The sequence below is a fragment of the Macaca nemestrina genome, chromosome 14 (assembly GCF_043159975.1).
Source record: "Macaca nemestrina isolate mMacNem1 chromosome 14, mMacNem.hap1, whole genome shotgun sequence".
NCBI classification, from domain to species: Eukaryota; Metazoa; Chordata; class Mammalia; order Primates; family Cercopithecidae; genus Macaca; species Macaca nemestrina.
In genome coordinates, this window is record NC_092138.1 from 419,506 (window position 1) to 444,852 (window position 25,347).

At 49.1% G+C, this 25,347-nt stretch overlaps 1 protein-coding gene across 25 annotated transcripts in view; it reads left to right on the plus strand.

Moving 5' to 3' along the window:
- The window catches only part of AOPE (aminopeptidase O (putative)), a 386,190-nt gene that overhangs the window by 176,563 nt on the left and 184,280 nt on the right, over window positions 1–25,347 (plus strand). For 23 of the 25 annotated variants that reach the window (XR_011612942.1, XR_011612948.1, XR_011612943.1 and 20 more), the window contains one exon: window positions 21,690–21,879. The exons of the other annotated variants lie outside the window; for them this stretch is intronic. Coding sequence is in view for 16 of the 23 variants with exons in the window: in XM_071078740.1 (XP_070934841.1) it covers window positions 21,690–21,879 (190 nt within the window). In the remaining 7 variants the exon portion in view is untranslated. The remainder of the gene's footprint in view (window positions 1–21,689; window positions 21,880–25,347) is intronic. 25 annotated transcript variants of the gene reach the window in all.

Below are 25,347 nucleotides of genomic sequence, written 5' to 3' on the forward strand. Positions count from 1 at the left end.
GGAGGAGAATCTCTTGAACCCGAAAGGTTTTTTTTTGAGACGGAGTCTCACTCTGTCTCCCAAGCTGGAGTGCAGTGGCCTCATCTCGGCTCATTGCAACCTCCACCTCCCGGGTTCAAGTACTTCTCGTGCCTCAGCCTCCAGAGTAGCTGGGACTACAGGCGTCTGCCACCACACCCGGCTAATTTTTGTCTTTTTTGTGGAGATGGGGTTTCACCATGTTGGCCAGGCTGGTCTTGAATTCCTGACCTCAAGTAATCCACCTACCTCAACCTCCCAAAGTGCTGGGATTACAGGCATGAGCCACCATGCCCGGCCTTAAAACCTTTTCTTGATAGCCTTTTGCATTTCAGGTTTCTTGAAGTATCTCTGCTTGTTTGCTTCTGTTTCAAAGATTACAACAGGCAGCAGGTCCCATTATGGGGAAAGTGGTAGCAAATGGATCTGTGATAACAGGTGTCATCCTCATCATCTCTTTACAGTAATCGAATTGGTTGAAGATACATGGAAATCCGATTAGATGCACTTTAAAAAATATCACCTGCCAGTGCAGTGCTCACACTTACAATTCCAGTACATTGGGAGGCTGAGGTGGGAAGATTGCTTGAGGCCAGGAGTTCAAGACCAGCCTGGGCAATGTAGCAAGACTCCATCTCTACCAAAAAAAAAAAAAAAAAAGTTTTCAAGTTTGCCTGGGTGTGGTGGTGCATCTGTAGTCCTTGCTTCTTGGAGGACTGAGGCAGGATTGCTTGGGCCCAGCAGTTCAAGGTTACAGTGAGCTAATTAGCTGGGTATGGTGGCAGGTGCCTGCAGTCCCAGCTACTTGGGAGGCTAAGGCAGGAGAATCGCTTGAAATCAGGAGGCGGAGGTTGCAGTGGGCTGAGATTGCGCAATTCCACTCCAGCCTGGGCAACAGAGCGAGACTCTGTCTCAAAAAAAAAAAAAAAAAAAATTAAAAAGTTACAGTGAGCTATGATTGTGCCACTCCTTTCCAGCTTGGGTAACTAGAGCAGGACTCTGTTTCTTAAAAAAAAAAAAAAGAAAAAGAAGAATTTGCTAAAACATTTGTGATTGCCATTTGATGACTGCATACCATAACTACTCAATTTTGTCTTCCTTTCATCTGAATAGTGTTCTTTGCTTCATCTGCATTTGAGCTGCCCTAAAGCCCAACTAAATTAATCCCTCCAAAAGTAAAGGAGATGAAATCAACTAATCTGAGGGACGCCTGACCAAGGCATTCATGTATTAAAAACTATGGAATACCTACCACTGCATCCATGATACTAGAAACCCTACAGCTTCCCTGCACAGTGGCTGTGGTTTTTCAGTTCAGTGACAGGAAACTGAGGCCAGAGAGGTAAAGAACTTGGCCTGAAGTCACGTGGGGCACCGGGTGTTATTTGAAGTAGTTTTTTCAGAAACGTCACGGAGAAACATTACTCAGAGCCGCTCCCTCACACCCTGCGGATAGAGCTCTGAATCTCGGCACCTGTGAGTTGTTTCTTTTGAACTTTTTAAAAAGTCTTCCAGAATTGTGGAATGGGATAGTTTCAGTTAAAATACCTGTTTTTAAAAATCCTGACCAATAATAAAAATCAAGAAGGTCCTATCATATATTGCATACCTTTAAGAATTTCATTGTGCTCTAATTGGTCTAATTGGACTAAATGATTTCTAAGGTCTTCCCTGGGACTTCAGTTTTGTGTTTCAAGTTTCTTATCCATCTGAAAGCCATATATTTGGGTTAAACCAGTGAACTCTTTATTAGCAATAGGTATCTTTGTAGAATTTCTAGTAGTTTGGAAGGAGTTGAATGTACTAGAATCATAGCACGTATTTCAGCTGCTTTATTAGCATTCTAGCCAAGGGGAGTCGATTGTTCCAGTTTTAGTCATTATAATACAGCCCTGTTTAATATTGCATGATCTGTGGGTTGCCATAAACTTGGTACAAATTGGAGTGCTGATATAACATGAAACGAAGCGCCTTGTCTGAATGTTGCTTTTGTTTTGCGTTTAACAAATTAGTATGTTGACATTTGTCACTGATGGATTCCATTATTTGCTGAAAGGGTTTTAGGGGTTTGACAGCATGAATGGTTTGTCTTACAGACTTTTGAGAATTGATAAAAGCATCTTTGTTCTTTGCACAAAAGCACAACAGAGGCCGTGTTGATGGACACACAAAAGGGATGGCTTGTGTGGCTGCAACATAAAATAAACCAAGAAAATAATTTTCGAGTTGCTACTTACTCTTTTATGTGATTTCTTCTTCTCATCCTTTTTTTCCTGATTAAAGAATGAGTTCCGTTCATCTCAATAACAACCTCAAGAGCAATCAGTAATCTTTCAGTAAAGTTAAAATATTGGCTTCTTTATGCTCCACTTACATATTGTTTAAGGCAGATTATTTCAAAACATTATAAACACAGTTATGGTTGGGATTGCATTAAATAACTGTTCCACATCTTGTGATAACGGAGGTGAGATGGGGGAGCAAGAAACTAAGAGTTCCATAAAATAAGAAAAAGGACTAAAATTGTATTTCAAATTCTAGCTTTATCAAAACGGTAAATAAACATGTTGTTCTGTCATTTTTGTAGTTATATTTAGAGGGATAGCCTCATCATTCAAATGTACCTTCCTGTACATGTCATTGAGCCCTTATTGGAAGTTGCTCACCTCACACTTTCGCCCCAGTCTTGCTAAAACCTGTTATAAAGTATTCTCTGGGAAACACATCCACACATGCTACACTCACAGAGGACTTCCAGCAAAAGCCTTGCTAGAAAGCTACAAACAATGAGATCTATCAATGATCAGATGGCAACACCCATCACTAACAACTGCCAACACTCAGACTAAAGCAGTCAGACACTGTGAGGAACCATCCATCATCCCTGTCATTTCTCAGGGAGTGCAGAAGGGGCTGGGGGAGGGAGCCAGGGCCCTGCAGTGGACAGAAGTGACGGCAGATCATGCAGCAGATCCAAACATGACCTCCAGTTTCTACTGTGAAAATGTGGGAACCAAGACAGGGAAAGAAACAATAACTTAATAAAGAATAAAAAAGTAAAGAATTTTGTTTATCGGCTGGGCACGGCATTTGTTGGTAGCTCACACTTATAATCCCAACACTTTGGGAGGCTGAGGTGGCAGGAGTTCCAGACCAGTCTGGGGAACATAGTGAGACCCTGTATCTGGCTGGGCACAGTAGCTCACACCTGTAATTCCAGCACTTTGGGAGGCCGAGGCAGGTGGATCACTTGAGCCCAGGAGGTCAAGACCAGCCTGGGCAACATGGTGAGACTCTGTCTGTACAAAAAAAAAAAATGTAAAAATTAACCGGGTGTGGTGATGTACGCCTGTAGTCCCAGCTACTCAGGAGGCTGAGGTGGGAAGATTGCCGGAGCCAAGGAGGTCGAGGCAGCAGTGAGCCACTGTACTCCAGCCTGTGTGACAGAGTGAGACCCGGTCTCAAATAATAATATAAAAAAACCCTCTCTATAAAGATTTTGATAAAATTAACCAGGTCCCAGCTACTCAGGACGCTGAGGTAGGAGGATTGCTTAAGCCCAGGAGTTCAAGGTTACAGTAAACTATGATTGCGCCACTGCACTCCAATCTGGGTAACAGAATGAGACCTTGTCTCTAAAAACTTAAAAAATATTTTCATTTATTGAATGTCTCTTCCTGCTACACTGTGACCTCCCTAGGGACCCCAGTCTACATCAGTTTGGTTTGCTAATGTATCCCAAGCCCCCAGCACAGAGCATGGCAATGTAGGCTCTCAGTTAATATTTGCTGAATCAATGAGTGGTGCAGCAGCACTGTCCACCTTCTGTGTCCTGTTTGCCCAACCCAGTCTTGGACTTAGGTGTGTGTTCCCTGAATGGAATCACCTGGTGAACCACAGACACAGAGCTGTTCCCCCCATGTGTACGTCCAGCTGATACTAGAAAGGAGAAGTGGGCCCGAGTTTTGGCTCTGCTGTGTCACTGGCCTGCTGTTCCAGGTTGGAATTTTCCTCTTTCTGAGGCTTTGTTTCTCACCTGAAGGGAACAAAAGGCCACCATCCCCACAAAACTGTTGAGATTCAGTGAAAAAGAGAGGAAAGATGGATATGAAGGGCCCCTAGAAATAAGGATATTACTGATTTCCTAAGGAAAGTACAGTCTTATGCGTGACATCACCGTATTTTAAAATCAGACACACTGGTTTCCGGCCGACACAGGGAAGCCCACACCTCCAGGCACGTGTGGAGCATGTGAACAACCTGCTCTGTGATTTCGGCACACTGCTGCTCAGGCTTCTCTAGAAAGAAAACTCGAGAACTGAGAGACCCAGAGGCTGGTGTCCGCATCAAGTGCAGCTGCCGTGTTTCAAGGAGAGCCGTCTTGTGTGTGTAGACAGTGTTGTTGGCCTCAGAGACCAGCCAGAAGGCTGGGTGGGCACAGAGTCAAGCGTCAGGTTGTTTCCCGTGGGAAAAGGTGTAGGGGGGAAAGGACTGCCTGCATTTTTGCCCGTTTACACACATGCGTGCGTGCACACACATGCACACCTCCCCCACACCAGCCTCCCCAGAGCCTCTTCCAAAGCAGCATCTCCAGCCTCGGGGTGTCAGCAGTAGAGTGCAATTCTCCTTCCAGGCATCTGGGAGCCTCCCTTGCAGCAACCCCTCTTCAGACTAGAATTAGAGGCACGTCCCTCTCAACAGCTGACCAAGGTGCAGGCAGCTAGCTGGCTTTGTGAAGGCAGCATGGCCTGCAGGGTGGGCCGCCCCGCAAATCCAAGGGCAAGATTAGTCCCCTGTCTGCTCTGGGCCTCTTTCCTCATTTGCTCTTTGGAGGTGGAGGTTACTCTAAGTGCCCTTCAAATTCCTTTCCAGCTCTATTCTTTGAACTCCTGGTTTCTTCCTTTCCAACTTATGGAAATTATTTTCCCCACTTTTCCTGAGAGGGGAAGTGTAAGACACCAGGCTGTCTCTGACAACTGCCAAAGTGGCCGGTTTTTAATGGAAAATCAGCTTCCTTCTCAGGTTGCTTACCAGAGCAGAAGCTTCTCGAGAACAGAGAAGCCTAATGTTTCCCTCTGGTTTTTGACGTCATTTGCCTGTGGGTGGGTTCCCATCCGCTGCCACCTCTCCAACCACACTAAATTTTATTGCGCAGATTTTAAAAACACACCTTGGTGTGGCAGGCCACCAAAAGAAGCGATTTAGCCCAGAAGCCCTGCTGTTAAGCTGTGGCAGAGAGAGCTTTGGTCCAGTCTCTGACTGTGCCAGGATCCCATCCCACAGAGTAAATTCTCCATCCTCCCCTTCTTGGCCCCTCGCCAATAAAAGCGGAATGTTCACTTTACATTGTCTCACCGGGGATTTGAAGAATCAATTCTGAACACTGACTTGAAAGCACTTATCCATCTGAGAGAGTCTAAGAAGTGGGGAAGGGAAAAGGGAGCTAACGTTTGTGGGATGTTTGCTGTGTGCCACGCACTGGGTTGTCTACTTGACTTTCATTCTTTCCTTTAACTCTGCTTTGTAATCTTCATACACAAAACCGTCAAAGGGTTTAGGCTGCCAAGAGTCTAAAGCTTATCAAGAAGACAGTGGCCATGCAGAGGCAGGGAGGGGACACCAGACATCCCATAAGCCCCCAGGAAGCTAAATATCTTCGGCATACTTGACACCACCCATGCAAAGTTTAAAAATCTAATCATGTCCATTTGCAATGCACAGATAAGGGGCGCTGGAAATACATTCACCAATACAAATCTGTTGGTGCTTTCGAATGCCAGAGAGTTCAGCTGAGTGGCTGCAGATCTCGTCACTGATAAATAACAGACATGTTCATCTTATTCCAGTATTTTCCTTTCTAACTTAAAAATAACTTTGTCATTTCTCCTGGTACGTTTTGAGGTGATTAGTCTTAAAATGTGTCATGGGTGGTAAATTCAGGAGAACTGAGCTTGGCCTCCAAAATAAGCAACGTTCCCCGTGACATTATGGAGTGAAAACACGCTTGCTTTGGTCTTGCCTGGTCTGAGGCTTCGTAACGTGAGCAGTGTTCACAGTGAGGCCGTGCATGGAACTCACGCCACACGGGAGCTGTGACTCAGGTCTGTTCTCCGAAGGGGTGAGGTGATGGCTGTTAATATTTTATTTCATACACTGTAGTGTTTACAGAAGCAAACATGCTGTAGTTAAGGTTACGCGCATTGAGCACCGGCATAATCCAGTTTTTCTTTCCGCCAGGCTTTTTTCACACAGATGTGTTCAACCCAAACGTGAATTTTTGGAGCCTTAACAAAAGAAAAAGAAAAAAAAGAATGAATAAGAAAATTTGAAAACAATTAGGTAAACCGTTATAGTTCTACACCTGTGAACAGAAGACAGCTTTTATACTTAGAAAATAGTATGAAGTGTTTTCTTTTCTTTGTTTGTGGTTATTTTCCTCTCACATGAAAGTGGTCAGCCAACCACCAAAATAAACAAAAGGAGCGATGAGGCTGAAGCTTAAGGGTGGCCATTTGTCAGCAGAAGTAAAGGCCAAGTGTTCCCAGAAAGAAGGCGCCGCAGTCAGCCGCTGTGGCAGGAGTGGCATCCATCTCCGAAGCCTGTGTGAGTGGTGACCGCGCAGGGTGGCACACGCTGACGTCTGCCCTAGATCCCCACAAGCCTCTAGCTCGGGGTGAGTCCCCAGTTTCAGGCAAGGGGTGTCTGCTGGTTCTGAGGTGACTGGGCCTTTGTGAAAGGGTTTTGACGGAAAGACCTTGCAGACTCAGGGCAGAGTCCACCGTGGCACACATCTGCTCCCACCCCGTGGGACGAAGGCTGCAGCTCGCCGGGTCTTGCTTTCTCATCTGAGAATGGGAGGGGCAGGGCCTCTCAGAGCCCTTCTGGATCAAGTTTTCTGGGGATCCAGAACAGCCCCACTCCTTCCCAAGCTGGCACGAGCACATCTGTCCTCCCCAGACTGTCGCCCCCGTTTCGGTGGCGGCAGAACTGCGGTGAGCCAGACCTGTGCAGACTTTGGAATCGGATCCCTGCCCAGATGGACGCTTCTTCCCCTGAACTAGCTTTCTCCTGGGCGGCCCTCTGTACATTCTCACCTTTCCTCCGCGCCTCTAGTCCTGCATCAGAAGCCGCCGGTGCTCCTTCCCAGAGCCCTCTCTGGCAGACTGTGAACAGCGTGGGCCATGCCTCTTCACCTGAAGCAGGCCCTACACTCGGGTGCAGAAGCATCGGGCACCTGTGGCAGACTGGTCATCTGAACCTTGCTACCCGGGTAGGACCCCAGCTTCCTTGCCCTCTGGCTTCCAAGCCGGGGCTGGGTCTTGGGCAGGGTCTCGGGCAGCCTTGTCGCACGCAGCACGTCAGCCGCAGGCCTTCTTGGGCTCCCTCAAGGGTAGGACCTGATGCTACTGCAGTCTCCCTGCTGTGGGCACACCTCTGCCTTTGCTGTTGACTTGAGGATGTGCTTTTAACCGAATGCACCTGGCTTCACACTGAGCGGGCAAAGGACAGAGGGCTCACTGGTCTAGGGTCCAGCTGTTTCGGAGGACAGCAGACCGTCTTTGGCCCCAGGGCCATCCTCTGCTCTTTCACATGATGAGATGCCGCAGTGTTTCTAACTCTGTCGCTTGAGAAGTGTGGACATTTCCCTAGATCTTGTGGCAGCTCCTAACACATCTGCAGAGAAGGATCTTGGGGGAGGGGCAGTCTATTAGGATGAGCCATATTAAATTGCCCATTTTTTGAAGTTGGAAAGGGTCATGTATTGCATTTTATATAGTTCAACCTAAAGGTCAAAAAGGTGGAGGAATGTTGGCCTCCTTGTGATGTTATGTTTACCTAATGCGCATCCTAGGGGTATAACACAGTATTCGTGTCTATAGCAAAGAGTATTATTGTAGATACTACAATCATTACTACTTAAGGTATTACCACACTGCTACCTGAGCTCACTTTAGAAACAATTGATAGAGATAGAGGGAAGACCATCTATCCCCTGGAAGACCCCAGTGCTGTGGCCCTGGCCCCTGGTCTTTCCCTTTGGAACTAGAGGTTTAAAATGAGCTCTCCTCTACCCCCTTTCTTGTCTTCCCTGCTTTGAAACAGGACACCTCTGGCCAATGGGCTTCCTTTTGGAGATAAGAGATGTTGGGTGATCAATGGCCTCAGACAACGTAGCTATCACTGTTTCATTTTTTAAATGTCATGGTGATAAAGCCATTTGCTAATAAAAAGGGTGGGATCCATTGCCTAGTGGCATTCACATCCATGCTGTCGCTGTCTAACCCAGATTTCTCAGAGCAGCCACTGGCTTGGTGTCGTAGCTGAATGATGTCACTTCAAGCATCACGTAATTTTCCAGCTGGCTGGGATGGAAAAGGGGTTTATTATTGTGGCATGTTTTTCACAGCGTCTGAAAAAAAATGAAGCAGACAGGGATATGTGACAGGATCGGTTCAGGGATATGACAGGATCCGGTTCTGTTTTCACAGGTGTGTCTGATGGCCACAAGGTACCTTTCACGTGCAATAGAAATGTGACTCTGTGGCAAAAGAAACTTTTTTTAAAAAGCTTTCCTCAAGAGATTTAAATATGTATGCATAATTAGTGTTGGAAATTGGCCTCAAATACATTAAACTCAAAAGACTAGGAGCTGGGCTGCCCAGACCCTGGTCTCGGTTCTGTCCCTACTGACAGAGCTCTGACTTCATCTTTGCCTTCGTTTCTCTATGGAAAAGATGGACCTCCCAGGGTATTTGTCTGTTTTTAACTTTTCATTGCAGTGTAATACATGCAGAAAAGTACACATCTTAGCATACAGCCTGCTGGATCCACACTGTAGACATCCCTGTCACTAGCACCCTGACCGAGGAGCACACGACTAGCACCCCAAACACCCCCGTGCCTCTTCCAGGCAACCACACACACAAGGGCTTCCAGCAGCATCGACTTCAGCCCAGTGAGACCTGGTCCGACTTCCGACCTGACGAACTGTAAAATAATAAATGTGTGTTTTCAGGCCACCGTGCTTGTGGTAGTCTGTTACAGCTGCCCTAGGAAACCAATGCACTGATGCTGCTGGCAAGAGGGAGAGCCAGGAGTTGACCCCCAGCTCTGTCCCCAAAGACAGAGCTCTTAAAAACCAGCAGGATGGCCGGGCGCGGTGGCTCAAGCCTGTAATCCCAGCACTTCGGGAGGCCGGGGCGGGCGGATCACGAGGTCAGGAGATCGAGACCATCCTGGCTAACACGGTGAAACCCCGTCTCTACTAAAAATTACAAAAAAACTAGCCAGGCGAGGTGGCGGGCGCCTGTAGTCCCAGCTACTCGGGAGGCTGAGGCAGGAGAATGGCGGGAACTCGGGAGGCGGAGCTTGCAGTGAGCTGAGATATGGCCGCTGCACTCCAGCCTGGGTGACAGAGTGAGACTCCGTCTCAAAAACAAAACAAAAAAACAAACAAAAAAACAAACAAAAAAACCCCAGCAGGATAAATAGTACAGCTACTGGCTTTGTTAGGTGTTTGGTCATCGGTGAGGGTATGAAGGTAGAATGAAAGTGCAGGTGCCAGCCAGCGTGCGGTTAAGTTGGGTAGTAGGTAGCCAGTGTCTTTGAGGTACTCTGACTTGCCCAGCCCCCCGACCCCCATGCTCAGAATGTCCCCTGCCTGGAAAGAGGGAATGTGATATGTTACTAACACTTCAGTGTGAGTTGAGTGCATTATCTCTTCCTAAAGTATTTGCGTTCTAAAAGATGACCTGAGTGATGACTTTCTACCATTTATGAGAAAGAGGGCTACACTAGGGGGCCATGGCTGACCGTGTGAGACCCAATTCCTTGTCCATCTTCCACTGTAGAGTCAGAAAACACCAAAAAGCATCTTTCCCGTGCTGCCTTACAGAGACTAAAGAGTAGGAATAGCTAGCAGGATAGCTAGCAGAGACTAAAGCATAGGAATCTCAGCTATGGGCTCCCTGGGAGAAGTTGCTTTCCTGATAAAAGGGATTGTTGTTGCTGGCACAGCGCATTTCTTCCTTGTTAAACACGAACATGGTGCATGGAGGTGTAGTGGTCAACCTGCAAGCACGAGGAAAGAAGTGTACACAGGAAGGATGGAGAGTGGGAGTAGAGCAAGTCCTCCAGCTCCCACTGCACTGCCGGTCACTGCACCAGCCCCAGCAAGGTCTTGTCACTCCAGAGGTCTTGTTTCAAGAAAGGAAAAACCTCTCCAGTGTGTGCCAGTGTTCACTGTATTTTCTGTTACTTGCAGCTGAATACATTCCAAACAGACCGAGGTGCCTTTCAGATCACAAAAAGGCAACCACCTAGGAATGGGGACATGGGCAGGCAGAATTCTTTAGAACGAAAGGAATTCCTGGGATCCTTGCCCACACTTTCACCACGGTGAACACATGCAAGGAATGATGAGTCAAGGGAACCATCTGGAGAAATGGGATTGAGCGATAGATATCCAATAAACCTGATGCATTCCATTCGGAGAGGAGAAATAGAAGGCTCATAATTTTATATGAAAAGGTTAGTTCAAATCAGGAGACTTTGGAGAGCCTTTTATTTGTTTATTTTTGTTTCTGGTGAGGTTTATTACCTTTCAGAGGGACATGCTGTTAAGTTGAATACCTCTGAGAACGACCATCTGTCACACATTTTCCAGGACCACCCTGGGAAATACGAGGCATATTGTCTCCTTATCTCAACAAGCGTGCCGTGTTGGTCTGTCCGTGGAGTCATAATTTGAGATTAGGAAATATGCTATTATTCTTAAAAGCTCAATTATTTAAGAATCCCCAATAGCCAGGTGATCCCTTATACTTAGTGGTATTTATTGATGCAGATGAGTACTTTGAAAAATTAAGAGAGACATTTACTTTGTAAGCTACCACTAAGACGGTCTCTGACTGGATAAAGATAACTCGAGCAGGCGAATCTGTTTAGCAAAGATGGTGATATATATTGTGGCAGCTGAATGCCTCCTTACAGCCAAGGGAGAACAATTAGCGAATTCATTCGTTTAATTCATGAATTTTCCTTCTATTTACACTTTAAACAAACATACCAGTTGTTTGCTTAGTTAACAAGCTCTGCCTTCATTATAAGCCATTAGTGGCTAGTAATAATTGAAACTGTGTTTGGATTTCAAAAATACAATAAACCCAATTAATTTCACCCTTAGGAATATGGAATTTGTCTGATTGACCTGTGCTAGGCAGAAGATTGTGTCTTTGCCCTTTGCATGAAGGGTTTGCTAAATCATTTTCTAGCCATAAACAGGAATTTCTCATAAGAAAACTAAACAAAATAAGTTAAATCCTAATGCTTATAAGGAGCCAGGCAGCAATAGAAATTAGTGAATGGGTTGGATAGAGCATCCTCGAAGAAACACTTGGTCTACTTTTGATGGGGACATGGATATAAGAAATATTTCACTTTTTATCCTGTGATAAGAAGGAAAAAAACCACACCATGATTATAAATGACAAGGAGGCTCAGCCAGTGGCAGGGAGACAGGAGGGAGAAGTTGGGACCACAGCAAACTGGAGAGCCCCAGCCCTGTCTGAAAGGACCGGCTCCGATTCAGCTGCAGTTACTACATAAGAATGCAGGCCTGTGATGAGGGACTCCCAAGCGTTTTTGGCCTGCTTCTCGGATTTCACCAGGATGAATCATAACAGGGAGCTGATAAATTCCTATCTTTGAAATGCTCTGTACCGCTTCTTATTGTTCTTAGGAAATGATAAAATATTGCCCTTTGGCATTAGACATGTGTGTGTATGTGTGTGTGTGTGTATGTGAACAGAATAAATACGTGTCCACTTCTAAAAAAGACCTGGGCCTAGTGTGGCCACATCTTTCAAATTTTTGACGTAATTTGAAAACCTGGATTTCTGAGAAATGAGAAAGAGGGCGACACCAGGGTGCCATGGCTGACCGTGTGAGACCCAATTCCTTGTCCATCCTCCACTGTAGAGTCAGAAAACACCAAGAAGCGTGTTTCCCGTGCGGCCTTACAGCGACTAAAGAGTAGGGATAGCTAGCAGGACAGCAGCAGAGACCGATCCCAGCTACCTCCCATAGCCGAGATTCCTGTCAGTCTTTGTAAACGGGAGGTTTGTAAATCTTCCTATTTATGAACTTTGGCAGTGAGTTTTTGCTATTTAAGCTGATGCTGTGCAGCCACCACAGTGCAGCTCAGCAGCTCTCAGAGTTGTGGTCTCTGGACCGGCCACATTAGCATTGCCCGGGAACTTCACAGAAAGACAGGTTCCTGGGCCCCACCCAGGCCTACTGACACAAACTCTCTTGGGATGAGGCCCAGAGCTCTGTTTTAACAAGCCTTTCAGGTGGGGCTGCCAGCTTTTAGCACATATTTCATGGAACATACACCAAAAAAATTATTCGTTGTTTATCTGAAATTCAAATTTGACTGCATGTGCTGTTTTCTTATCTAGCAGACCTACCTCCAGGTGCTCCTGATACACGCTGGTGTTGATCAAGCAAAACGTGTATGAGCCAGGCTGCTTGTGTTTGAATCTGCTTTGACACATACTGACCCTGGGATTTTAGGCAAGTGACATAATTTCTGTGTGGCTCGGTTTACTTCCATGTAAAATAGGCACGATACTAATTTCTTCCTCGTGGGGTGGTTGCTAGAATTGAATGAATTAGCGAACATAAAATACAACTTTTCCTGGGAGAAAATAAATGATATATGTGTTTAGTATCATCATTATTTTATTTTTCTTTTCTTTCTTCTCTAATCATCACCACTGCTGCCACCACCCAGCCGCGAGGGAGTACGAGAACTCATCTTCCTTCAATTCTTTTTTCCTGGATCTTTGATTTTTCAGAATTGATTCTAATGTGCTATTCCCCAAGGCCACCCTGTTGCTTGTTCCTACCCAGAGTTACCCTTGCTTTGAAATCTAGTTGACAGCGTGGAGGTCTGGCAGGGAACCCACACTTGCCTCCACCCCGACGTCCTGCTGCCTGAACTCTGTCGGCCAGCAGTGCCTCTGTGGTGCTCAGGCCTCTTGTCGGACAGACCAGCCTTGCTTCTCCATTTCTGCTTTCACCAGCCCAGCAGGGCAAGTCAGCAGCTTCCTGACCCTGTCTTGGGTTTTCAGATTTGCAGAGGGCCTCACTGGGTCTTGGATTCTTGCTATCAGTTGGGGAAACAGTGAATGCCTTCCTCATCAGTTAAATTCTCAGTACACTCTGGGAAATCCCCGCAACTTTTTCCAGACAAGGAACATGGGAAGATTTGATTTGTGGACCCAAAGAGTGTATTTCAAAGGAAAGCACTCACCAAATTGTCCTTGCCGAGAATGGCTGCAGGCTGCCCCGGCGAGTCCCTCCCTAAAGCAGCCCTCCAGGCCTCCAGGCCTCCACACGTGACAGACTTGTGCTTGCCGTGAAAACCACCAGGATGAGCTATTATGGCTCTCAGTTGTGCCATTTTATTGCTATTCTGGGAATGGAGCAAAACACATTATTTTATTAAATAAAGATTTTCTCTGTATCACAGTGGAGGCTAATTTTATTAGCTCTTTTTATGGGAACAAACATCATCGCCCTGATTGGGGAGGACGGAGGTGGGGGCCGTGGGGAGGTGAGGGAGTGGAATCACATTTTGTCATCTGCGCGCTCCAGTGAGGCTGCCGACATGGTTTAATTGGTTACTCACTTTAATTACTTACTTACCAGAAGAGTTCCCCATCCTGCAGAAAATACACAGCTTTCGTTCATAAGTAATTTACAGATGATTCGAAAGACATGTTCAGGGCCAGGCTCACGCCTGTGATCCCAGCACTTTGGGAGGCCGAGGCAGGCAGATCACGAGGTCAGGAGATCAAGACCAGCCTGGGCAACATGGTAAAACCCCGTCTCTACTAAAAACACAAAAATTAGCCGGGCGTGGTGGCGGGCGCCTGTAGTCCCAGCCTCTCAGGAGGCCGAGGCAGGAGAATGGCGTGAACCCGGGAGGCGGAGCTTGCAGTGAGCGCCAGTGCACTCCAGCCTGGGCGACACAGCAAGACTCTGCCTCAAAGAAAAATAAAAAAAGACATGTTTGGTTACAATAAATATTTGTTCATTTTGTGTGGGTATGGGTGTGTCCCCTGATAACCAAAATCTGTAGTCTCCAAAATGTGTAACTAAATGAATAGAATGTTCAAAATTTGTTCAAAAACGAAGTTTTAGTTCTCATCTATGAGATTCTGGAACGTTGAAGGCAGAACACGTACTGTCAGATTCAGAGAGGGAAGGGAGTCCAAATGTAGTTGAAAAACTCAGTAAAATACTGTTTCTACCTCTGATTCTTTAGCTTTGAAACCTGAGACTTTCACGTGCAGCTTTTTTGATGACCATAACCAGCAGAACCGGCCCCCACCCCCACCCCCAGGCTAAGGCAGAGCAGCCAAGGCAGGTGTGGCCAACTCCGGAGAGTCAGGCAGCAGTGCCGCCCTGTTCCGTGTGCAGGCCCGAGGTCTCCACAGCGTTCTCTGTTCTCTCTGGGCAGCAGTGCCGCCCTGTTCCGTGTGCAGGCCCGAGGTCTCCACATGTTCTCTGTTCTCTCTGGATGTGTTGCCCGGGGTCAGAGGTGATGTCTCCGCGGCCGTGCTGGTCAGCAGCTGAGCCTTCTGTGTGGTCTGCAGAGCTGCCACCGAGCCAGAGGTGGTCTCCATGTTTGGTCGCTGCCATGCTGCTTTTCCTGCTAGCAACAGGCCACGGCTAACGCTGAAGCAGATGGTGAAGCTGGCCAGTGTTTCGTGTCCCCAGCCTCCCCTTCCGCCCTCGTGCCTCTCTCCTCCCCGTTGTCATCTGTGCTCTGCTTTGGAGCCTTTCCCTGGCCCCCATGAGCACACGTCTTGACCCTTGCTAGGATCCGGGTATCCCTCATTTACATCTCCACGCGATGTGAAACCGTAAGCTCCTCTGAGAGCGCTTAGAAGGTAAACCAGATCATAAAGCTGGAGCTCCTAGCCTCGGCATCGTTGTTTGCTTCCCTGACGGAGCTGCCCACTTCCCTGTAGTGTCACTGCCACGTCTCTGCCCTCGGCTTCTCTCTCCATCTTGTGAGCTGCCTCCCCAGCTCGTCTTCTGTGTCCTTCCTGCTTTCTGTCTCCCTCCTTTTGTTACCTGTGTCTGCTTCCCTCAGCCTGTCGGCCTCTTTTGTAATGCACTTCCTTCGTCTTGTTTTCTTCCCTCGTCTTTCTATCTGCTTCGTTCATCTCCATCTTTATTTCCCTTATCTGCTCCCCAGCTCCTTTCTCTGCTTTTTTCCTTGTCTACTTCCCTGTCTTTTTATCTGTTTCCCCATCTCATTCTCTACAGCCCGAATTTTGTCATCTTCTTGCCTCCTGTAGCCCTTTGAGTTTGTGACCTGCTTTAAACCATCTCTACTTGAAAAGAATACAAGGCTTTAGCAAAAACAGATGACAGGTGGAGGCCAGGGCGAGGTAGACTTGTGTGTCACCCTCCTGGGGACGGACCTAAGTACCTTTGTAAGGGCTTGTCTAACACGTGTCCCTGTGACGCACTGGGGACTCCCCGTGTAGAACGGGGTTATGAGGAAGGAGACATTGCTCTTCGGGGGCATCAGCAGTGGAGTAGTGATGCCCCCTACGGCCTCTGTACCCTTGTATCCTACCTTCCTCTCACGAGGAAGAGGCCTGCTCACCTTGGGCCAGTTCCGGCTGTGACGTAGACTGAGGGAACAGAGGTCTCAGGACGTGGTTGATAGCTTCCCATTGGTACCTCCTGAAGACAGAGCTCCTGGGAGAGTAATGATCGTGAAGCCCGTGGGCTTGAGCTGGCACAGAGGGACGGGAGCCCAGAAGCCACAGGTTGAAACCCAGTGACACTGGGCAGAGTGGATCAGAGTGAGGCTTTGGAGTCTGGACTGTGTTTAGAGTCCAGGCTTTAGCTCCAGTCTTGGCTCTATTGCCTGCCAGCTGTGTGACCTTGGGCTAGTCAGTCTCCCTCTCTGCACCCCACTTTCCTCGTGTATAAAATGAGATAATAAAATCAAATAATAGTACCATCCTGAGGTTGTGGGTAGAGCAGTGAGACGGCATGTATAAAATACAGTGCCCGGCACGCAGCAAACACTGAGCGGTGAGTCTCCAGAAGGAGAAGATGTTTGGGTACAGGAATAAGGAATGTGGCTCTGGGGCCTTCCTCAGTCTCTCCGCCGTAGTCACATTCGAGTCAAAATTCATTTAGGCAAATGTGTGGATGTTTTGCTATTTTTTTTTCAGATTTTTAAAAATTGTTTTAATTTTAATTTTTTGTTGCTGTCGAGTCGGAGTCTCGCACCTTCGCATGGGCTGGAGTGCAGGGGCGCAGCCTTGGCTCCCTGTAACCTCCGCCTCCCAGGTTCAAGCCATTCTCCTGCTTCAGCCACCTAGTAGCTGGGATTACAGGCACCCGCCACCACACCTGGCTAATTGTTTATATTTTTAGTGTAGATAGGGTTTCACTATGTTGGCCAGGCTGGTCTCGAACTCCTGACCTTGTGATCCGCCCACCTCGGCCTCCCAAAGTTTTTCAGAATTTTTTAGAAAACACTTCTACTAACCTTAAGCCTTTCTTTCAAACCCAGACCCCCTTACACATTGATCAGACGTAGCAAGTTTGCTTCAAGTTTTTGGAACTGGTTTCCACTTTAGGCTACTGAAGGTCCCATATCCCCAAAAGACTATCCCTTCATCTCCTCAGCCCCCCGTTTAAAGATTACACACCGCAGTCGGGTGGGTGCCAGATGAGGAAAGCGGAAGACGTGGATTCCCTCCCGCGCAAGGAGGGTCCCGCCAAACTGTCTGGGCCACCCCCCAACTTTGGCTTCAGGACTGCGGAAGCATCTCCTGCATTAGGCTGCATCCAGGAGAGAGGGACTAAGGGATTTCGTTTAGAAATAGGGGCAGGGGCTGGGTGTTGGGCTTGTCAGTGCGTAGGTGAGTGTTGACATACATCACCTCACACACCTGATGAAGGAAAGAGGCGACAGGCTCGGAACCTAAGCGGGCAGAGAGACACTTTGTCTCCCTTTCAGATGGGCCCGGGCTACTATGAGTCTACATTTCACTTGTCCAGTTTGAATTAGCAAGTAATGAAGTCACACAAGCAGAAGCTGCTGCTCGTGATTATAAGACCCTTAGAACTATCCCGTTGGACTTCAGAGGGCAACAAGCCTGGCTCCCCTCTCTCTCGGGTCTTCCTTCATCTCTGTCACGGGATATTGGCCTGCGCATGTTGAAATTGTGAAAAGCGTCAAGTCCATGAGAAGTACCAGCTTGATAAACGTAAGTCTGCATGATTCCTCCCGAGTATCTGTGTGAAAAGTAAACTTGCGGCCGGGCGCAGTGGCTCACGCCTGTAACCCCAGCACCTTGGGAGGCTGAGGCAGGTGGATCCCCTGAGGTAGGGAGCTTGAGACCAGCCTGACCAATGTGGAGAAACTCTGACTCTACTAGGAATACAAAATTAGCTGGGCGTGGTGGCTCATGCCTGTAATCCCAGCTACTCTGAGGCAGCAGAATCGCTTGAACCTGGGTGGCTGAGGTTGTGGTGAGTCCAGATCGCGCCATTGCACTCCAGCCTGGGCAACAAGAGCGAAACTCCGTCTCAAAACAAAAATGTAAACTTGCTGTCTGTGAGGGGAACTGGGATCTGCTCCCGTAAAATGGGAGGGGTGACCTGGGGGCTCTTCTTTCCCTAACGGCAAGCAATTGCCCGTCCTCTGGGTTCCTTCCACCCCTGCAGCCTGCTGGAACCTGCTGTGGCAGCAGCATCTCGCGCGGCCGCTGCGTGCTGGGTTGTTCCATCCACAGCAAGATGGGCCGTGCTGGTCAGGGCCCCACGGAAAAAGCACAAATAAATCAAACACCAGCTCCCACTTAAGATCTGATGAAATTCTCCATTTCCGCTCCAAACTGAATTCCTCCCGAAGGATGGGAGCAGCTCTGGGAGTAATGAAGGCACTCCTTCCTCCTCTGCTAGAAACATGTTTTAGATTAACAGACGCAGCCTTCTAATCTGGGTGGGTAGGTAGCGTTCAGGAACAGCCTTGAGAAAGTGTTTTCAGACCAGACATGATATTTTTAATCTCGAGGGGCAAGGCGGCAGACGCGCAACACGCTTGGCCTCGGCGGCGGAGGCGGCCCCAGAGGTGGTCTCCTGGGGAGGAGTGACAACGTGGGAGTGTGGCTGCAAGCCACAAGCCACCCCTCCTGCCACCTCCTCTCCTCCACCACTTGGAGCCAAGAAGAATTTATGGTGGGGAATAGAAGCGAGAGGGCTTGTGCTTTTTGAGATTTGAAATATCACTTTCCTTCCCATCTCTTATTTGGGAAAAATAGTACACTGTGATTAAAAAAAAAACATGAAAGAAACGTTTTTAGGATGAAGATGTCATTGAAGTGATTATCTTCCATTCTCTGTAATGGTGATGAATCGACAGTCTGGCATTTGTAGAGGCATTTGACACCGACTCTTTCAGGGGGAAAAAAAGAAACAATTTTCCAGTGAACCTTGTCAGGGGGAAGACTGATCACCGGCAGGCCGGCTCGGACCCTGAGCATAGTTCCAAGAAGACAGGGATGAGGAGGAGCCGGGCCGCGTGCAGGGATGAGGAGGAGCCGGGCCGGGTGCAGGGATGAGGAGGAGCCGGGCCGGGTGCAGGGATGAGGGGGAGCCGGGCCGGGTGCAGGGATGAGGGGGAGCCGGGCCGGGTGCAGGGATGAGGGGGAGCCGGGCCGGGTGCAGGGATGAGGGGGAGCCGGGCCGCGTGCAGGGATGAGGGGGAGCCGGGCCGGGTGCAGGGATGAGGGGGAGCCGGGCCGGGTGCAGGGATGAGGGGGAGCCGGGCCGGGTGCAGGGATGAGGGGGAGCCGGGCCGGGTGCAGGGATGAGGGGGAGCCGGGCAGGGTGCAGGGATGAGGGGGAGCCGGGCAGGGTGCAGGGATGAGGGGGAGCCGGGCTGGGCTGGTGAGTGGAGGCTGAGGTAGGAGTGCAGTGTTCTACAGGTCCATTCTGTTTCCAGGGTGGACATGAGATAGATTATCTGTTGAGAAAGAAATACTTAACATTATTCCTTGAAGTGAGCTAAAGAAAATTACTTTTCTTCACTCACCGTTGAAAAAAAAGCAGTCTAAAAAAAGATAAGAGGTTAAATCTACTTAACATGAGAAATTCAGACATTTAGGATCCGAGGGAGGGAAGGAAATTCTCCTTGAGAGAATATTCTGTTGGTCCTTTTATGTCAGAATTTTGTCAGCAGCCTCTAAGAAAGGTTATCAAAACCTCATCCACGTGTTTGGTTTCCGCTTAAAAAGAAGCCTTTTCCTTCACAGGGAAATAGCCCCAGAGTATCCAGTAAGTCAGACCCAAGCTCAGAGGCCGCACGGCCCGGGAGGCTTTCGAGTCAGGGTCCCGGCGGAAAACTGCTTTTCAGGGAGAAGGTCGTTTCCACAGAGTGCGGTCATTTCTACGGTTCACGCCCTTCCTCCCGAGCCGCAGGATGCTCGGGACCTTCAGGCCTGGCCTCCCTCAGGACGGTGGGAAGTGCATTTACCCCGACTCCGAAGAAAGGACTGAAGATGGCAAAGGGGACGTTTAGGTGGAATTCTGGCAACGCCGGGGCCTGTCCCGAGGCCAGCAGGATGGACCCAGGCCAGGTGGAGTCTCCAGAACACTGAAGGGTGGGGAGGGGAGTCTGGTGCAGACAGCAAGGGCTGCTCAAGGGGAAATGAAAGGGTGGGAGAAAGAAGTGCCACCCCCACACGGCTGCTATTGTGCCTTCCCTCAGCCCTCGCAGCCTTTTATGTTTGCATCAGCGGGCCCTGGTGAGGCTTCGGCGCTGGCACAGAAGCGCGGGCAGGTCCCCGGACGGCGGAGGCTTTTTCTCCGTGAAGTCTCAGAGCGATTTCGCAGTCGTCCACTCCCAGAAGCTTCCTGGCCGGAGTCCGCCCTCCAGTCTCGGGAAGGACGTGCACGTCTGTCTCTCTGGCCGCGGACCCTGCCCACGCAGGCTTGCCCTCCAGCCTGTTTATAAGGCCTGAAGTTACTTCTGTTTTGTTTTAGCCCAAAGGGTGAACTGCTGCCAGCAGTATGTCTGGAATGTTATTTACTTGGTACATTTCTGTGGCTTTTCTTTGTAGCATTGCACATGCCAGAGCCATTTACTTGAAAATGCCAGGTTGCACAGTTTGTCTTCTCGACGGGGTGACTTTCTCAGTTAGGGGAGTTTAGTTTCTGTGTCTCTCAGCTTCTTCCTTCCTTCCTTTTTCCCCCCGAGTTAGTGCTCTGAGCAATACTGTTGGTGCCTGTTGCATCGCACGCCTTTGTCCTGAGTGCCCCAACTCCACTTGTAATTTCTGGGGTTTCTGGTGTCCTCTTCAGAGCGCCTGGCAGACGCTTTTTCATTTGCCTGCCTGCCCTGTTATTACTTCACATGAAAGCTGTCTGTTTTGGCGGACGTGACTGTCATGATTGCAGCTGAGCTCTGAGCTGAATGGGTGATGTTGTGTAAGGGAGCTCAAGGTGGGCTTTTCTCCGGTGGTGGCCGTGGGAGTGGAAGAAAAACCTGCGAGCCGTCTTGGCTTGTGCCGAGCTGACATGATGGCAAACAAATGACTTTTGAAGGGAGGAACCGGTGTGTACAGTCTCCCAATTTGGAAGGTTTCGCAACTGTTTTTGTTCAACTGAAGGAGGAGAGAGTTTGTAAGGGCAAATTCTTCATTAGGAAGACTGTAAACAAGTCCTGGAAAAAGGATAATTGCTGAAGGAGGAGGCATGGAAGGTATTTGACGGGCCTCTTTCGTCAGCTCCCCTTTTTCCCATGTCATCTATGCAGTTTTAATGGTGGTATTTTGGGTTTTAACACAAGGTATGGAAAATGAGATTAGCTAAATCTCCCTGTCTGGTGCCAGTCCTGGGGCCGTTTGCACACCTGGGTGGGATAACTCCCTGCTTTCTTTCTCTCTCTCAGCACACTTTTGTTCTGTCACGTGAGTCCATAAGCACTTGCAGATACGACGGAAAGCTTGGCCTTGCACAGGCGCGGCCTTTATTCGGGCCTCCTGGAACCCTCGGGCCTCCTGGAACCCTCGGCCCTCCCCAGCAGCTGCCGGTGTGTTCACATCAGAGCCGGCCCCCGTGCAGAATGGAACGTTTTTGCTCCGTTCTTCTCGGCTTTTTCTGTCCTTCTGTGTGACTTCTCAATTTGTTTGTAAGCTGCTCAGATTTTTGGCTGAAGGGTCTTCTTTGATCTCTCTCCTGACGGCATAAGCTTCACATGGTCACACCTGCTCTTCTTTTACAGTCCAGGTTTCAGAGGAAATGCTTCCACTGCCTTGTAATTTTTTTTTTTTTTTTTTTTTTTTGAGTGTAAAACTTTGGTGCAGGTTACTTATTACAGGTAATAGCCGTTTGATGATGGAGAAAACTGCTTGGCAGAAACGGCCACCTGAACTGCAGCCAGAAACCTAAACTGCCGCTTTATTTATGTCTGAAAGCATCTAAGCCACAAGCCTATCAGTCATGATCTAGCATGCACATGATAATAACAGGCTCGCCAGGCTAGGAAAGCTGCCCCATGGGATGGCCGGGAGGACAGGCTCTAACAAGACTCTGTACATCTTCTCCCCCATTCTCCACAGCCCACACATCATGTTCCTCTCTCAGAGCATCTTGACAGGAGGGAGCCATCTCTGTGGGACCCGCCTCTGCCACGAAATCGCCCACGCCTGGTTTGGCCTCGCCCTCGGGGCCCGCGACTGGACGGAGGAGTGGTTGAGCGAAGGCTTCGCCTCTCACTTGGAGGATGTGTTTTGGGCTGCGGCACAGCAGGTGGGTTAAGGTGACCCTAAGCCTCTCACTGCCCAGAGTCAAGTTCCGTTTCTGGCCATTTGCTCACCCAGCAGCTGTGGACTGAGGGCCTGCTGTGCACTAGGCACAGACGTCGTGGGGAGATGGCTGCATAAACAAGCGAGGGAAGCCCCTGCTCCCCACAGGATGTGAAATCTAGAGGTGGGGAGAGTAGACAGGTGGATCAGCAGTGGGTCCAGTGTGGGAGGCCAGTCGTCTCCTTCTGTGGAGAGAAATGAGCCCCAGAGAGGGGCAGCGGGTCCTCTTTTAGAAGCAGTAAGCGAAGGCCGCTCTGATAAGGAGATATTTGAGCAGAGATGTGAAGAGAGGTCATGCTATGGCATACTCAAGCACTTCTTTGTGGTTGTGATTGTGGTGGCGTGTGTGTGCGTTGTGTGTGTGTGTGCGTCGTGTGTGTGTGTGTTTTAAATAAAGAGATTAAAACGTAAATCCAGAATCATCTCAGATGTCTGCTCACAAGTAATAAATGAAGAATGAAGCAGGGGTGGTATAGATTAGGGAATGGTGAGGACTGTGGCAGACTGACAGCTGCTGCTCAGCTCTAACCAGTTGTCATGGTGAAGGGAGGAGGGCTCAATATAACCTACACTATTAGTTTTTTAAGGTAGTTTATAATTCTGAACTTTTATGTGAAGTTTACTAATTTAAAAAATACCATGCAAGACAAACATACCCGAAGCCAAACCTGGTGCACACACTCCCAGTTTGCAACCTCTACCTTAAAGCATTCTAGTGAGGATAATAAGCAGCTGAACTGCCTTGTGCTTACTTTCAAGTTCCTAATTTATTTAATTTATTTATTTTATTTTATTTTATTTTATTTATTTTTTTAGACAGAGTCTTGCTCTGTCGCCCAGGCTGGAGTGCAGTGGCACGATCTTGGCTCACTGCAACCTCCACCTCCTGCGTTCAAGCGATTGTTCTGCCTCAGCCTCCTGAGTAGCTGGGATGACAGGCACACGCCACCACACCTGGCTAATTTTTGTATTTTTAGTAGAGACAGAGTTTCACCATATTGGCCAGGATGGTCTCGAACTCCTGACCTCGTGATCCGCCCACCTCGGCCTCCCAAAGTGCTGGGATTACAGGTGTGAGTCACCATGTTCAGCCTCAACTTCCTAATATGCGGGTCACTCTTTTTCCCCTGTCATCCTTGTCCCTTATACACTGTGCTATTTGGCATTTTCCAAAATTCCCAGGTTTGTGCATACCTGCATGATATTGTTCAAGATCCTTTGTCTGTTGAAATCTTATTTATTTTTCACTAACCAGCTGGAGGTCACCTTCTCTAGATAACCCAGACTGATTACCTGACTCACAATTCAGCACTGCCCTCCTATACACTGTGGGTTCTCACGGTACGTGGTACTTACCTTTTTAAACTTATTGTTCTGTTTTCTTTTCCTTCTACTATGTCATTTCCTTATCCTCGTACCTGGACTATGACTGCTTCAAATTGGAGCTGGGTCTTGCTTTTCTTACCCTGGCCATGGACCCAGCAGTGTTCTCATCAGTGTCCGCTGCTACATGGAGTCCTGTGAGGAGAGGCCACATGACAGACACAGAAAAGGCTCTGGGCTCTGAGTCAGAAAGACTGACTTCCGGTCCTGGCTCTGCCGTTCACCGGCTCTGAGTGTAGGTCGGTTGGGTAGCCTCCCCAAACCTCCGAGTCAGAAAGACTGACTTCCGATCCTGGCTCTGCTGTTCACCGGCTCTGAGTGTAGGTCGGTTAGGTAGCCTCCCCAAACCTCCGTTTCCCCATTTGTAGAATGGATATTAGAATGCCGAAGCTTGCGGGGTGAATGGGATCAGGTGTGAATGAGCTTAGCACAGTGCCCGACACGTGGAGAGTGTGCAAGAAATACCTGTTCCCTTCCTCTTTGTGTTTCCCTCCGCCTTACACACAGGCACTCAGCAGGGGTTTAATGTGAATGTACCTCTATCACCATCTCTTCCCTGGAGTGCCTCCCTTCTGAGACGATCCGATCTGAGCTGGTCCTGGAGTTGTCATGCGTTCCGGGCGTCTGATCATGACACCTCCGGCTTTGATCTCCTGCATCCCCAGAGTGCTCCTCCTTAGCCTTCCCTCTGCCTAGACTTCTAGGAGGCCACTCCTTAGTCTGCTGGCTTGGTCCTGCCTCTTGACTGATAAGTTTGCAAAGAGAAGTAAACACCAAGTATCGACAGAATTCCGAGGTAGGAGAGGACAGGCCTGGGCGGGCCCAGAAAGCCTTTGTGGCTTCTGTTGTGAGCCTAAAGGGACAGCAGGAGCTGAGCTTTCTCTGTTGCTCCTTTCCCTTAACATGATAGGGGTCAGCCCCTCATCATCCTCGGAGGTACGTGCAGTAACTCTTCAAGATGCGAAAACATGAACACCCCTGAGGCAAAATGGCCGTTCTAGATTCCAGCACAGTTTGAGACGTTTCCAGAGCACGTCCGCCAGGCTGACCTCTCCCTTCAGTGGCGAGACTGAGTTGTTGCTGGCCCTGGCGAGTGCCAGCCTCAGACCGTCCAGGGAGTGGGGGAGCACCCTGTGGGGCAGGGGTGGGTGTGCCACCTCCCGGGCTGCTCTTGGCCCGCAGGCCCCACCAGAGATCAGGGATGAGGACACAGGGTGACGGGGTCACCGGGGTCACCTCGCTGCCTGGGAGACTGTGCCCTGCAGCACTGAGCAGTAGGAAGCGTGGCGGGGCTGGGGGTGGGGTGCGGGGACGTGTGAAATCCCAGGGAGATGGAGACCACCATCCACTCAGAGAGGCATCCGCAGGGATCTGTGAATTGAGTCAGTCGCAAGGTTGGATGGTGTAGCTTGTCATCAACCTGGAGAAAGTCTAAAGGCCTTCACAGGCGTAGCAGTGTGCTCGGGCTGCCATAATAAATCCCAGAGACTGGGTGACTTAAGCAACAGACGTTTATTTCTCACGGTTCTGGAGGCTGGAGGTCCAAGGCCAAGGTGCCAACAGGGTTGGTTTTTGGTGAGGTCCCTCACTCTTCCTCGCTTGCAGACGGCCAGAAGCTGCTTTTTCTCTGCGTTCTCACACGGCCTTTCCTCTGGCATGCAGAGAGAAAGAACACTCTGTTAGCTCTTCCTCTTCTTAGAAGAACACCTGCCCTGTAGGATTAGGGCCCCACTCATGACTTAACCTTAATGACCTCCTTAAAGGCCCTGTCTCCAAACACAGTCACACCGGGGTAAGGCCTTCAACACGTATATTTTGCGGAGACGCAGTTCAGTCCGTAACAGCAGGCACGTGGGGTCTGAGGATCATCCGGCCTCGGCCAGCTTCCCTGCACCTCACTCCCTCCCAGAACGGTTGTCTGCTCTGGGTCTGACGTACGCCTTGCTGTTCTCTAAGCACATCACACCCTTGCCTGGCCCGACGTGCCTTGCAAGTGCTTTCCCTCTTCCCGAAATCCCTCCTCCCCGGC